The sequence below is a fragment of the Cinclus cinclus genome, chromosome 12 (assembly GCF_963662255.1).
Source record: "Cinclus cinclus chromosome 12, bCinCin1.1, whole genome shotgun sequence".
Lineage (NCBI taxonomy): Eukaryota > Metazoa > Chordata > Aves > Passeriformes > Cinclidae > Cinclus > Cinclus cinclus.
Genome location: NC_085057.1, coordinates 20,728,116 through 20,743,101, shown reverse-complemented (window position 1 = coordinate 20,743,101; position 14,986 = coordinate 20,728,116). Strand labels below are relative to the sequence as shown.

The window sequence follows — 14,986 nt, the reverse complement described above, 5'->3', positions numbered from 1 at the left end:
ATCTCTCTCCACCGCGCTTTCCCCCGTGCTGTCAGGAAATGCCGCGGGAGGGAGAGGGAACGCCAGTGCAGGTGCACATGTGGGCCTTCCCCCCCTATCTAAAACAACTGCACTACATGTTCTGAGGGCTCTGTTGGGTGCCGGGGAAGCTGAGCAGGACGCGGCACCGGGCACAGGGCTCCGAGGGCTGAGGGACACGGGCTGGCCTGGGCCGCGGCTGCGCCGGCCTGGCCCAAACGAGGGAAATTACCGAGGGCGGGCGGGCACCGCCGGATCCCACCGGCACCAGGACCGGGACCGGCACCGGGACCGGGATGGAGATCAGGATGGGGGATCAGGATCAGGATCAGAATCAGGAGATCGGCATCGCCACTGGCACCGCCCACCCACACAACGTCATCACCCTGCGCCGTCCGCCCCGTCACGTGCGTGGCGCTGAGTGGCGTCACCGGCGTGCGCCGGCCGGCGATGCGGGAAGTGCGGAGCGAGCGGCGCAGCCGGTGAGGGGAGGGGGGATGGAGCGGGTGGGTCTTGCCTGCCCCGGGCACCGCCACGGCCCCCGCTGGGGGTCACAGCGCCGGCACTTCCCGCAGTCAGTGTGTCCGGGCCTCAGCCGGCCCCCGGGACTGCAGTCATGTAGATGAGGCGAAGGCTGGCCCGTATCGAGCGGCCGGGGCCGGGTCTCTGTGCAGGATCGGTGTCGGTGCCGTGTGGCTGTGCAGGGCCGGTCCCATGTCAGTGTGCGGGGATGGTGCCGTGTTGGTGTATGGTGTCGGTGTACGGTCCCGTGTGGCTGTGCGGTGCCGGTCCCGGTGCCGTGTGGCTGTGCGGTGCCGGTCCCGGTGCTGTGTCCCTTTGCCATGGACTGACTCCCCCGGTCTCTGCGTTCCAGGGTTCCGCGCAGCAGCGATCCGCAGCTCAGCCATGGCCACTGCCGGCGGGAGTCCCGGCCGGGCCGGGCTCTCCAAGCTGCAGTTTGCTCCCTTCAGCAGTGCCCTGGATGCGGGATTCTGGCACGAGCTGACCCAGAGAAAACTCAACGAGTACCGGCTGGATGAGACCCCCAAAGTCATCAAGGGCTACTACTACAATGGTAGGTACAAACTGGCCGTGTTGTACTGGGTCAGGTTTCTCCTGGCTCTCCTCTAAGCATCTGACATGTTTCACATGTTTTGCTGAAACACTAGAAAGCCTGCCTGGGAATTTCGAATGTTTCACTGGGTAGTTAACAGCAGCAAAAAAACCAAAGGGAAGTAATGTGACTATTTCCGTTTAAAAGGAGTTTTGTTGTTGCTTGTTTTTTGTCCAGGTGATCCTTTGGGTTTGCCAGCTCGCTTGACACTGGAGTTTAGTGCCTTTGATATGTAAGTATGAGCTGTGGTTTACCTTCACTTGGGTGTGAAGACATTTTCCTGGCATAATATTTATATATTAGCTAGAGAAGCTCACCATGAGAATAAATGACATTTTAATGAATTTAATAACAGTGGATAGACTGCTTTGAGTCACAAAACGTTAACTCCTTTTGTTTGAATTTAGAATATTCTGAATTCTCAGATTCACTCACTTTCAGCATGTATATTTATATAAAAATGTGGGTTTTTTTCCTCCCTCATTTCCTCAGCTTTTTGCATTAGGGAGGCTTTTTTGGTAATTTGATTCCTTCCCTTATAGTATTAATTAGGATTTCAAATAGTGTTTACAGTCCCTGGTTGTTACACTCTAATATCTTCCAAAGTGTTTATCTGTTATGACTGGAGAGATACCAGATTTTGAGAACAGTGTTCAAGGAGGCAATGAAATCAATCAGATCTGTAAATTAAGGGATTACTGTAGGGATTTTATCTAATTTATCTCAAAAATAAAATGCTGTTTGCCAAAAGCTGCTTCTCCAGCTGATGATGTTACAAACTACAAAAGCTGCTCGATCTTTTGTCTGGTTTGGGTTTCCTTTGGGATGTGTTTTAAACATCAAATTTCAATGAACTCTTAAAGTGAGTACAGCATTGACATCTAAGTTGAGCCTAAATTAGTTTTCCTCAGTTGAAGTCCGATTTGTCATGAGTAGCTTCTATTTGATCAGAATTTTAAAGCTTCAATCCCTGATGTAGAATCTACCTGGACAAAACTCATGCCAGATGTATTTTTGAAGCCACGATGGAGGTGTTTGTTTGCACTGGTTATTCTATCAACCCATGTTCATAAAGATGTTTTCATTAGAGGTAGTGTTAATTTTGTTGCTGTGCCTCATCATTTGATAATTTTTTTTTTAGGAATGCTTCAATACCAGCACGTTGCTGTCCTGCTTTTGGAACCTTGTATAACACTAACACTTTTGAGACTTTCAAATCCTGTGATAAGAAAGCACTTCTGGACAAGGAAGCAAATGAGGTAAGATTTAAAATCAAATCACTGAGTGTTTCCAAATCCTTTCTACCACTTGAAGTGCTTTACATTCTGCCCCAAATTTGGAGATACTCCAGTCCTGAGTAGCCTCTGGATTTACCTTATTCTGGAATGAAGAGTTTGGTGATTGCTTTATTACTCTTCTCTACAAGAGAGTAGAACCTAATTTAATTAATCATAACTAATTCTACTTTGAGAGCTCCATCACATTTAAGCTCTCCAATGCTCTTGGAGCTGCCAGGGACTAGAGTTCTGTAGAGCACATTTTTAAATTTGTCTTCATACCCAAAAAGCAGCAGTGCCTGATGTAAACCTCAGATTACTGCAATTTATCTGTGTGACAGAGAGATGGGGAAGCTCCACAGCAGCAAGAAAAAGATGGGTTGGAGGGGCTGGTCTGCCTGCACTGTCACCAGTTAATTAAATGTCATGGCCTGGGGAGAGGTGAAAGTCAAATTTAAGTTGCTTTACTTTGAGCAGTACTTGATTAATTTAATTTACTGCCTCAAGTAACAAAATGCACATCTTTACTCCAAACTAGGAATTTTTTGCATTCCTGTGGCCTTGTAATTCCCTGTTGTCCCTTTAAAATGCTTTTAGCACAGATAATAATGGACAAGTTCAATTGTGTTTATTTGCATACTTCAAAGGTAGCTGGAAGAATTGCAGATTTTTGCTGCTGTTCTCATGTTCTTTTGGTGTTTCTCTGCCCTTTTTCTTCCTTCTTGTCCCCTCAATCCATGGCAGATCTGGGAATCAATCAAATCTGGAGCTGCTCTGGAGAACCCAATGCTCTTGAACAGGTTCCTGCTGTTGACATTTGCAGTGAGTACAGATAATTTGTGTCTCCTACTTGTAGTGGAAGTAACAAAGTCATTTATTTTTAGGAGTGTTAATATATATTTTGCATTAATAATAACGCTGCACTAATATGTTTTTATGTTATTTTCTACAAATGTATGAGATTACCTGATGGCATTACAGATATCAGTAAAAGTAGAGCAGCTGTTTCATATTTAATAAATTGAAAGTTTTGCTAAATGCTCCAGCTAATGAAGCCTGAAGGATTGTACACACATTGTCTGTTTAATTTTTAAATTTAAGCATATACAGAGAAGTCTTGGAGTATTTCTGTGATCTTCTAAAGTCATTGTGAGGTAAAGATCCCTGTGGTTTCCATGGTTAAAATGATAACCCATTAATTTGAGTTACTGTTGTACAATTTACTTTGATATGTCTCTTTATTATGTAATTTTTACAATTTTTTTCCCCTAGGATTTAAAAAAGTATCATTTCTATTACTGGTTTTGCTACCCTGCTCTCTGCTTCCCTGATGGAATTCATGTAACTCAGAAACCTGTGTGTCTTGGGGACAGGTTCTCACTGAATCAGGTATTCAAAATCCTAAATATTGTGAATTCTGCAATACTGAGAACTTCTGTGAGCTTTAAAACTCACTGCTTTTTATTAACATGAACTGAATGAATTGGAGACTCTATTTTCTTTTAAAATCTTTGCTTTTTTAGATTTCCATGTTGGTTTTGTTGTTTACCTTTTGTTCCACGATTATTTAAATCCTCTCAGTTTAGATGCAGATATGGCATACAGTTCTTGAAGAGGTGACTATACTAAGCTGTATATTTATTTTTGAGATCTGTATGTTAAGCTGTATATGAAAAACTAGAATTCATGTGTAGTTATGTATATAGCTTTGGTTTTGAAACTCATTAAAAAAATCTTTATAAAGGGGCATCCCCTGAGCGAGCAGACTCGTTAAAATTACAAAATTATTATTAAGATGCATGATTAGACAAGAAAAAACCTAATTTTGAGATTTTTTTTTTTAGGAGGAAAGTTAAACAGTTTTTAGTTTCTTTCATAGTATAGTGCAGAGCTGTTAAAACTGTTGATTCAGCTGTCTTCTCACTTCCAGATTCAAGCCCTGCAGAAAGCCTACGATGACCTCTGCCAGGAGGAGGGGGTGACAGCCCTGCCTTATTTTTTAATTAAGTATCATGATAATTCTGTCATCATATCCCTGCTGAAAAGGTGGGATGGCTTCTTTCAAGACCAAGGAGAAAAGGTAATGGGAATTTTATATCATTTGACATAATTGTATAGAATTGAATGTTTAATCTGTGAATGGTTTGAAGTTCTAATACTGAGCTGGGCACAGTGGTTGTGTCTTGAGGATGGCTGTAAAGTGATTTTTATGCTGTTTTCCCTTGGATTTGTTCTCTTGCTGGCCTGTACCCTTTTACTTTTTGATTATCACAAAATCAGTGCAGAATTTTGGGTTGGGAGCAAAGGTTGGCTATGGGCTTCCCCCATATTTTTTTTTTTAAGGTTATGAAGGAGCATTTATGACAGCATGCATCCAGTGTCCCTAAAGAGACCAAAATGAATAAATATCAAAGCTGTGGCAAAAGCTTGAGTAAAACCTGATGTGACCATGGATTAAATATTTATAAATATGCAAAATATCTGTGTAGGCCTGCCCTGTCCAGAATTTGTATTTAAAAATGCCAGATAAGCTTTGCATGACTGTGGATGGATGATTTCTCATGTAGAACAATTTGGTTTGCAGGTGACAGTTGGAGTTTATGATCCCTGTAACTTATCCCAGTATCCAGGATGGCCACTGAGAAACTTCCTGATGCTGGCTGCCCACAAATGGTATCTATTTTATTCTTTCCCACAAAGACTAGTTCTTGGTTGATATTAAATGAGGTATTTTTCTCGTTGTGACATTTCACTTATATCACCCACCTGAGATTTTGCTTTTTCCTTTGACATTACCCACTTGGAGGGATTCTGATTTTGTGCATGATTCTGTTTCTACTTCTGTCAGTCACAAATTCCTGTTAATCCTAATCCTCACATGAATGCTTGCACCTGGAAATGCCAGCTTCACACCCTGCTGTGTCAAATCTTGTTTAAAATACTCTGTGAATTTATATAATTAATTAGTGTCAAGTAATAGCAGATTTATATTTTAAAAATCAGTTACTCTTGGGTTTTCTTCTTGTACCACTTGAATTTTTTTGTTGGGGAGACAATGGGAAGACAAGACAGAGTTTTACACTCTGGGTTTTGAAGGGAAGGATTTAAATTATCAAATAAATTTAGGTTGCTGTAACAAAACTGTAATTAGGTTACATTTCCATAGTTTTGAGTGTTGCATTTACGCAGCCTTGGCGTTCAGAGGGGTTTAGGCACTAAAATTCTCATTTTTTGTTTGGGGGTTGGAATCATAAAGAGAAAAAGGTACATATATTGAGAACTCAGAGGATCTTGGTGCCACAGCAGAGTCCCACCGTGTCACCTGATGTGTGCTCTGGTGCTTTTCTGCTTTTTATTCCTCTAAATCTGCAGTTTGTGCAGTGCTGGATAAATGCAAGGACAGGCTGACAGTGGCATTGTTTTGGAACTGTTTCACACCAAGCCACTCATTTTCTTATTCTTCAGGACTTCTCTCTTTCTTTACCTGATAAAGGCAGCAATGTTCACTATAGGGACAAAAAGTCTCATTCAGAACCTGCAAAGGACTGAACCTGTGAGACACGGTGGTTAAAACAAGTCCCCTTTCTCTTAAAGAAGTTGCATGTCTGTCTCTATTTATGTTTTATTTAATGGCAGGGGCAGCAGTCTGCAGAAGGTTGAAGTGCTCTGCTTCAGAGACAGGACCATGCAGGGGGTGAGAGACATCACACACAGCATCATCTTTGAGATTAAACTGCCAGAGACCCCCCTGGCCCCAGGTAATCCATTAAAAACATTTTTCCCCTCTTTATTTTCCTTCTTAATTGCTGCTGACATTGCAAAATAAATTACTGCTATAAAATTGTTACTTATGTGAAGTTATTTCAAATGGATTTGAAATTGTCTGGATTTCTGTTAAATGTCTCTAAAGGAAGTGGTTCCTTTCTTAAGACAGAAGGAAGAGGGAATATTCTCAATTTTTTCCTCCTGTAGTTGTGTTTCTAATTGAAAACCAAGAAAAGTCTTTCTAGTGTCATTGAAAATAGAATAAAACAGCTATTTCTCTCTTTTTTTTTTTTTTTTTCTTGTTGCATTTCTATACAGTCCCTCAGGTAGGAAAAAAATGATAGTGAATTTATAGGATGAAAGATTTCTGGAGAATGATAAAAACCTGCCTCAGAGTGGAGCTGTTCTTTTAATCCCATAGTGACACATCCAGGTGTATTTTAAAGCAGTGGACTCAAAATATTAAAACATAATCTCAGATTTAATTTCTAGGTACAGGACGGTATCACAACATTTTTCTACTTCAGTCAAAAAGTTCTGAATGCTTCACATGTCATTGTTGCAAATTATTTAATTATATATAATTAAGATATGCAGTTCCCCACTGCAGTTACAGATGGGGTCTGGGGACCATGAAATGATACCTGAAATTGGCAAAATTTGCTGAATTATGAATTTACTGAGCTTGACATTAAAGATCTTCTGAGGGGGAATGATGCCAGCTCGGTGCTGGGTTTGAAGCTGAACAGGCAAAAGCAGCAGAGGACACCTGAGAGCAAAGAAATTCTCCAAAAACTTTCTGTTGATGGAAACAGCACAATTTGTATAGCAGGTTAAAATACAGGTTATTTACTGGCAGGTTTAAAATATGGTTTTTACCAACAGGGTTAAGTCCAACAAAATTTCTTTTTTTTCCTGTCCTGCAATATTAAGGTTTTCATTCTTTCTTTCCTTTTTTCTTGCTCTGTCTGTTTGCTTTGTTTGTTTTTCTTTTGTTGGGTGGGGTTTTCGTTTTTTTTGTTGTGTTTTTGTTTGTTTGTTTTTTGTTTTTTGTTTTGTTTTTTTTTTTTTTTTTGTTTTTTTGTTTTTTTGTTTTTTTTTTTTTTTTTTTTTTTTGTTTTTTTTCTCTTTTAAATGTTTCAAACAGATTGTCCAAAAGCTGTTGGATGGGAGAAAAACCAAAAGGGAGGCATGGGGCCAAGGATGGTGAATCTCAGTGAATGCATGGATCCAAAAAGGTTTGGTTTTTATCTTTTAAATTCCCATAGTTTTCTTTACTTGGGTTTAATCCATAGCAAGTTCAAATGTGAAACAGGTGAGAATATGCAGTAAAGCAGACACTGGATATTGTTTGGAGTTTCCTTCTGGAGGTAGGGACCTTTACAGAGCAGTGCACTGCCTGCAGCAGAAATCTTGGCAATTTTTGACTCTAGTTGAAAATTCTGAATGCATTTATATAAAACTGAGTGAAATGTAGGTCAGAGTGTTAACAGTCCTGTGGTAATTTCATTGAATTCTGTAACCTGCAGGGTGTTAATGAAAATAAGCATGGGGGAAAGTTCATCCTTTGGGATTTGTGTCAGAGTGGGACAGGAAAGAGCTCAGGAAATGTGATCTTAATAATTTTTATCATTCTGTACGTAATGGTTGGGCAATGGATTGAAAAGAATAGGGATACAGAGTGTCTGCATCTGTGTCCTTGCCTTGGAAAAACTTACTGGTCTGATGGTTCAGGTTCTCATTTTGCCTATCAAGCAAAGCCGTTTTTGTCAAGCATTTGTGGAAATTCTCACTGTCTTCACAGATATTCAGTAAAGTTCAACTCAGAATTCTTTAGGTAACTTGATCTTCTTCTGTAAATTTCTATAAGTGCTTCCCACAGAGGAGTTGGTAAAATGCCAGCCTTGATAGTTGCTGTTAAAATCCTTGTTGGACAAATAATTTACTGGATATTGAAAAGATTTTATTTCTGATGTGTGAGGGACTGAAACTTGCAGGAATCTGGGAGCTTGGTGGGAGTTTTAACACCCTGTGTTTTGATGGGTATAAAGATCTGCTCCTTGCTTGAACGCACATTTGCTGCCTCATTTTCTTTCTCAAACTTCCACCAAGAGCTGCCCACATGCTTTAGGGCACCAGTGGAATATTTCATGTTAAGGGCAGGCATAACTGGATACTGGAAACCAGGTAGTTTTAAAAAGTAACAAAAAGTTATGGACAGATTATCTGTTTTAGCACTCATCTTAACAGGAATCTTGGCTCAGACGCCATTTTTATTTTCCTGCTTGCATCAATTTTATTACTAAAATTGTAGCTTTGGATTGTTACTTTTTCAGAAGCCCTTGCCTGTTTATTTTTCATATTACCCACGTGTTATACTGCTGAATTCTTCCTCTCTTTTACAAAAAATGTTTACAAATTAACTCGTTCAGCTGAAATACCAGCAGTTCCTTTGTTGGAGAAGCACAGGAGGGTTCAGAAGTTCTTGTTATTTATTCCATGGCACAGGTTAGCAGAATCATCTGTGGATCTGAATTTGAAGTTGATGTGTTGGAGGTTGGTGCCTACTCTGGATTTGGAAAAGATTGTGACTGCCAAGTGTCTGCTGCTGGGAGCTGGCACCCTGGGCTGTAGTGTTGCAAGGACCTTGATGGTAAATCCTTAATCTTACAAATAATCTGTTTCTCATAAATTCTGTATTTCTTTATTTTTTTGTCCAGCTGCCGTGACACATCAGGGGCAAATTGCATTTTCTGCATCAAAATGCACATTATTTATATTATAAATTGCAGGGAAGAGGTGAGATCTGTAGCTACTGGAAATAAATAACTAAAGTTTTGCTAATATGAGATAGTAAGGTATCCTTGACTCAATAGTTTGAATTTATATTTAAAAAGAGATTCTGGGACGAATTAACAAGCTATAAAGACTAAATTCACAGTGAAGCACCTGAAATAACTGTGCTGATAATTCCTTTCAGGGGTGTTCATCAGACTCCACTGAATTCAGCAGGGTTTGAGGAATTTCTGCTAAATTCTAGATTTGCATCAACCAGATTTTCTGTTGCTTCGATTAATTGCAAAAGCTTTTGTTGCTTAAAAAAGTGGACAGAACCCAATGTTGAGTATGTGGCATTCCTCAAAAAGATTTTTCCAAGGCTGTTGTAATAATCTTTATTAAATGTTGTTCTCCTTTAGGGCTGGGGGGTGAGGAAAATCACCTTTGTGGACAATGCAAAGATCTCCTACTCCAACCCCGTGCGGCAGCCGCTCTACGAGTTCGAGGATTGCCTGAGTGGGGGCAAGCCCAAGGCTCTGGCAGCAGCAGAGAGGCTGCAGAAAATCTTCCCAGGAGTGGTAAGATCATTATTTCCATGTTACTGTCACTGGGGGGAAAAACAAAAGTGACTTTAAATCGCTATTCCAAGTTTTGGCAGTTAAATATTAAAAACACAGTGCAGGTGTTCTGTTGGTTACTGGAATATTTTACTTCAAAACTCTGCTCCTGGTAACTGTTGAGTTAACTATTTGTAGTTAATCATCTTGTAGCTTATTGATAGTGAAGTGAAATATTTTCCTGTCTAGGATGTCCTTTGAGTAATATCAGGTCAGACATATTAATTGTCTACCCTGGGAGCAGGTCTTGAGGGAAGTAATAAATGTATTTTTTGAGATTTCCTATTATGTTTTAGACCCCAAATTTGCCACCTTCTCTAAGCTGATTTTCTACTTTAGAAGGTAATAGTTTAGTTTTTAACTGCCAGCAAAGGGAACAAATAGTGCCCCCCTTTTTAATGCCATTCTAATATTTTATGAGATGGTAACTAAATATTTTGGATAATTTGGAGACATTTTAGAACTTCTCTTAGATTCCTGAGATTCTGGAATTCTGTGGAACATCAAGGTCTTTCTTTGGGGATATATATGGACATTTACTCCTCCTCCTCCTCAAAATTATACCAATGTACCCTTTGAGCTTTTTTTGCCATTGTTTGGCTGCTAGAGTGCACCTCAGCCACTTTGGCTGATGTCTGCTGGTTTTTTTGAGGGACAGTTATTCAAATAAAATTGTTGAAGCTGCCAGACTTGTCTGTATTCCTACAGCTACAGTGTCTGTATTGAGCTTTTTTTTTGGACTTCTGGTAGGATTTTAGTATTTACAAACCGCATTGACCATTTCTTGGTGCAGCTAATGTCCAGCATATTTATTTTAATTTATTAAACAAAAAATTGCCCTCCTAAGTCACTAGCAGAGTCAGTTGAGCTGATCTAATCAATCAGCACTTTGCAGCAAAGCTTGATGAGTTATCCATGAATACTTTACTCAGGGACAGCATGGATTAAATGTTGTATTCCTACCACAACATTTTGGAGGAGATAATGACTCTGAAATTAAAGCCTGCCCCAGTAATTTCCTGATGTCTGATGATACAGAGACAAAAAAAAAAAAAAAAGGGGGGGGGAGTATCCTTTGGTGTGGTGAATGCAGATGTTACCCACAGTCATTTCTCCAAGCTGCTGAGTGGACCTGGTTCTTTTTATCCTCAGGGATATTTATGTATGGTCAGCTTTCTGGTAATTTGACTCACCTGGATTTATGAGTTGTGCTGGTAATTAATTGGTCTGTGCAGAAGTACATTCCACCAACCCTCCTTCCCTCTCTTCACGTGGAATTTTGTGCTTGGTTCATCCAGTGTTTATATTTTGGTTTTGAATTTTTCCTGCAGTGCCAAGCTGGGGGGCTTTGCAAAGCTTGTTCTCTGTAACATAAATGAAGGATCCATCCTTCCCTTCCAGCAGATGGCTGGCAGATTGTGCTGACGCATTTCCAAAGGAGTGAATTAATTGTTTGCATTGTACATGCATTGTGTAGATGCTTATTTGGCTCAATATTTGCTCTCAGATTGTTCTGCCCAAGCAAGGGGCTGGAAGAGGGAAATGTTTCTGCCAGAGGAACAAACTCCTCCAGCATGTGCACAGTGCAAGCCTCCAGCTCTGCAGTGACAAGTCTCAGAAGTGCTTTTTGCTGTCTCAGGTTCCCACAGGGCTGGGGAATTACAGGGACATCATTCCAGGCTGTTCTTCTCCTCAGAAGCTGAAAATGAAGAGCAGAGTGTGTGATACTGTATGTCTGACTGTGCCCGAGTCAGTATTTAGCAGCAGAATTACAAACTGCAGCCTGTTAAAATTGTGTGGGAAGAGGCTGGAAAGAGAATCCAGGACACAAGTTTTAATTACAGATCATAATCATATGTAAATGCTTGGCTTTGGGGTGAAGTTTGTAAGCCCTGGCGTGAGGAGCAGTTCAGTTCCACTATGTTCTTGTGGTGATTTCCTAGGCCTGCTGAGACTTCCTGGGTTTGTTCTGCATAAACACAGACTGAGAAGCCCCAGCACTGTGCTGTGGTGCACAGCACTGCCACACAGAGAGGTGCCAAGAGCAGAGGTGCCGTTCTGACAAACAGCAACTGAATTTGTGCTCTGATTTCTATTGAATTTTACACCCGTCCGTCACGAGGTTACCTTTTGAACTCGTGATTTTCTGTCTCCCTCCCTCTAGAGCTCTGAAGGTTACAACATGAGCATCCCCATGCCAGGCCACCCAGTGAATTTTTCTGAGGTGACCGTGGCCCAGGCTCAGAAGGATGTGGCCAAGCTTGAGGAGCTCATTGATGCCCACGATGTTGTGTTCCTGCTCATGGACACACGGGAGAGTCGCTGGCTGCCTGCTGTCATTGCAGCCAGCAAGAGGAAGGTATTGTACTAATCCATTTCTTTCCTTTTGTTCTTCCTTTGTTTTAAATACATTTCTGGGCCTGAACAATGGACTTCTATTTCTTCATAGCTCAAATGAACTTCCCTTTGCCAGTGGAGAGATCAGTGTCCCTTTAATGAGGGCTTCACTGAAGTACAACTTCAGGTGTGTGTGTAACTTCATCAGTTCCTCCTTAAGCCTCTTGGCATTTCTGCAGCTTGCATCTGTGGTCTTTCAGCAGTATTTTGGTGATTTAAAACCAGCAGAGAAATGACAAAAAGAGCAAGTTTGGAGAGCTGTGTGTTGAGCTGGGAAGTGCCAGGGCCAGCCTACTCTTCCACGTGGTGTGATGGTTGGGAATTTTCAGCAATATATGGAGTTTATGTGCATATTTTGTATGAATCCTGTTTCAGTCAGGATAGAGTGGTTTTATGATCTCCAAAACCTCCCTCCCACATTTTCTTAGCCAGCAGTGCCCCTCTATATTTTTCTTGCAGCATTGAAATAATTTTGAGGATAAATGTTGAAACTTTTTTGTGACATTTCTCTGTTACTCGGTGGTGTAGTGTGTCTGCAACACAGTTGGTTGGTTTGATACCATCACTTTGATCTGAGGAGATGGAATTCTCTGTCACTGAGAAAACAGAGCAGGGTAATCTAGAGGTGTCCAAACAAATGCTGAGTGTTTTATGTTTGTAAATGCTCCATGAGAGCTCTGCTTCAGATGGGATTTTCTGTGGCACCTGCAGATATCTAGTCCTGCACAGTTTGGTCCCAAAAGTCTCAAAAAGGCACACAGAAAATAAAGACCATGGTGAGTGATGATTTGTGGAAAATGCACAAAAGCAGGTCTATGGGTAGTAGTAGGAGTTGTTCTCCCCACTTCATCATTCAAGTGCCTTGATGATCTTTGCCATTCCTGCAGTCCTTCCCCCAAACAGCACCTCAGACAAACCAACCCCTCAAATGCTAAATCCTCATGTCAGATGTTAAATCTGTTCCTGCTGAGCACTGGAACTTGTTACTACTTCCGTGTTTCTTCTTTTTGTTAATCCATGCCAAAAGATACTTCCCATTTGACTCTTAGACTTTTCTGTTGTGTCTTTATCAAAGCCAGATAATTTTTTTAAATTAAGGCTCAAGCAGTTAGAATGAAATAGTTACCTGCCAGTATACTGAGAAGAGAGAAAGTTGATTGTGGTGGGAATTGTTTAACAATATTATTAATTTCTGCTAATACCAGCTCTTACTCATATTTTGGAAGTGGAACACCATATTCAGTTTTTACAGGTAGATGCAGTGAGAAGATGCAATCTTTTAATTGCTGTAGTAGCCCCAGACAGATTCAGCAGCAGGGTTCCACTTCAGGACTGAGGAAAAATAAAGTACTCCAAGGCTGAAAGAGAATATGCAGAAATAATTGGAAATACTGAGAATGATGATGAGACTCAAAGCTTGCTAATTAAGATGACTAATTCTTGAGAGCACTTCCCTCAGTGTTCTTTGAAATAATTCCTGGCTGGAAGAATGGAAAACAAGGAAGTGCTGCACCACAGTTTCTATCAACAGTATCTGCAGATGTTGCAGTGCATCTTCCTTTATACTTGTCTGGCTGCAGTCATTATTGTGTTGGTGTTGTACTTCAGATTCCTCTGTGCATTTGCTACAAAGTGCAGAGAAAGGGGGAAATGAGGACAGAGGAATTGTGCAGCACAGCTGCTCCTGCTCCCCATGTCACTAAGCAGATGCAGATGAAGCCCATAAGTAATCATTAATTGCTTTCCTTACTGAGCAGGAATTGGTTTGGATAACAGATGGCATTTCATTGCTTGAAGTTGTTGTTGCTTTTTTGTCACAAGTTTGTGTCACAACTAGAGGGAGTCGTTCATTGGGATTAGACTGCCCTGAAAGGCACAGAAAAAGGCAAGGGCCTTGTGACTTCTTGGAATAGACTTTGATTTTGGTTTTGTTTTTTTTCTAAGTGCTTGACATCTGGAATTCTGCACCTTTCAGAAACTCTCTTGTTTATGGCTAAGGTGCAGTTAATGGATTGCTCATTCATCTACAGCATGTGGGTTTTTTGGCATTTATAGTGAATAAAAACCTCAAGGCTGCTTTTTTCCCCCTCCCTTTTTGGCTCACTTAAAATCTGTTGTTCTCCCTTTATTGTTCACAGTTGGTCATCAATGCTGCCTTGGGATTTGACACTTTTGTTGTTATGAGACATGGCCTAAAGAAGCCAAAACAGCAAGAATCTGGTGATTCACATTTCAGCAACGCCTCTGCTTCTGATCTGCTGGGATCTTCACTCTTCTCAAATATCCCTGGCTATAAACTGGGCTGCTACTTCTGCAATGATGTTGTGGCACCAGGGGATGTGAGTAGAACCTTATGCAGATGGTGATTATATCTCTCTTTTGGTGCAACTTGAATTTTTATTTGGCTTTAATGGTGTTTCATAAAGAGATCTGCGCTATGTTGATGTGCACGAGGCTAAAGAAATAGCTGATTTTTATTTGGAAGATCACAGATATGAATTGCAGTGCACTAGAGGTGTTTTGTACAGGGCAGCTGGTTACTTTGGAGTTACTTTTCCTTCCCTTCAGCACTGTGTGTGTTTGTAGTCCACCAGGGATCGGACACTGGACCAGCAGTGCACGGTCAGCCGGCCTGGACTGGCCATGGTGGCTGGAGCCCTGGCAGTGGAGTTAATGGTTTCTGTCCTGCAGCATCCAGAAGGGTGAGCCATTGCTGCTGTTCTGAGGTGTTCTCTGAAAGATCAGGCACGTTTCATAGAACCTTTAGGGAGGAGGAGGAGGAATTACACCTCAAGAAGGACAACTCTGTCAGTAAATTAATGCAGTCTGCAGTGTTTGAGGGAACTGTTTCATCAAGTCTTAGGATTCTCTTCTCCCTCTGATTTTTAACCACAGAGAAGCATTAAGAATCTTTCAAAAGAAGAACTTGTTGCTGTTAGTGATCTTGGCTTTCCTTTGTTGAGCAGTGTTTGGGTGTGATGAGGAGCTGTTGTAAAGTGTGGCACATGAAGGGCTTCAAG

General features: G+C 41.1%; 1 protein-coding gene across 2 annotated transcripts in view; it reads left to right on the top strand.

The window, feature by feature from the left end:
• The first annotated feature begins 475 nt into the window (after positions 1-475).
• The window catches only part of ATG7 (autophagy related 7), a 70,532-nt gene continuing 56,021 nt past the window's right edge, over positions 476-14,986 (top strand). For both annotated transcript variants that reach the window (XM_062500435.1, XM_062500434.1), the window contains exons 1-15: positions 476-500; positions 893-1,093; positions 1,310-1,364; positions 2,274-2,391; positions 3,154-3,231; positions 3,682-3,798; positions 4,340-4,489; positions 4,994-5,082; positions 6,046-6,167; positions 7,322-7,412; positions 8,683-8,827; positions 9,372-9,530; positions 11,734-11,928; positions 14,105-14,305; positions 14,553-14,668. In XM_062500435.1, coding sequence (XP_062356419.1) covers positions 925-1,093; positions 1,310-1,364; positions 2,274-2,391; positions 3,154-3,231; positions 3,682-3,798; positions 4,340-4,489; positions 4,994-5,082; positions 6,046-6,167; positions 7,322-7,412; positions 8,683-8,827; positions 9,372-9,530; positions 11,734-11,928; positions 14,105-14,305; positions 14,553-14,668 — 1,805 coding nt within the window. In that variant the 5' untranslated portion in view covers positions 476-500; positions 893-924. The remainder of the gene's footprint in view (positions 501-892; positions 1,094-1,309; positions 1,365-2,273; positions 2,392-3,153; positions 3,232-3,681; positions 3,799-4,339; positions 4,490-4,993; positions 5,083-6,045; positions 6,168-7,321; positions 7,413-8,682; positions 8,828-9,371; positions 9,531-11,733; positions 11,929-14,104; positions 14,306-14,552; positions 14,669-14,986) is intronic.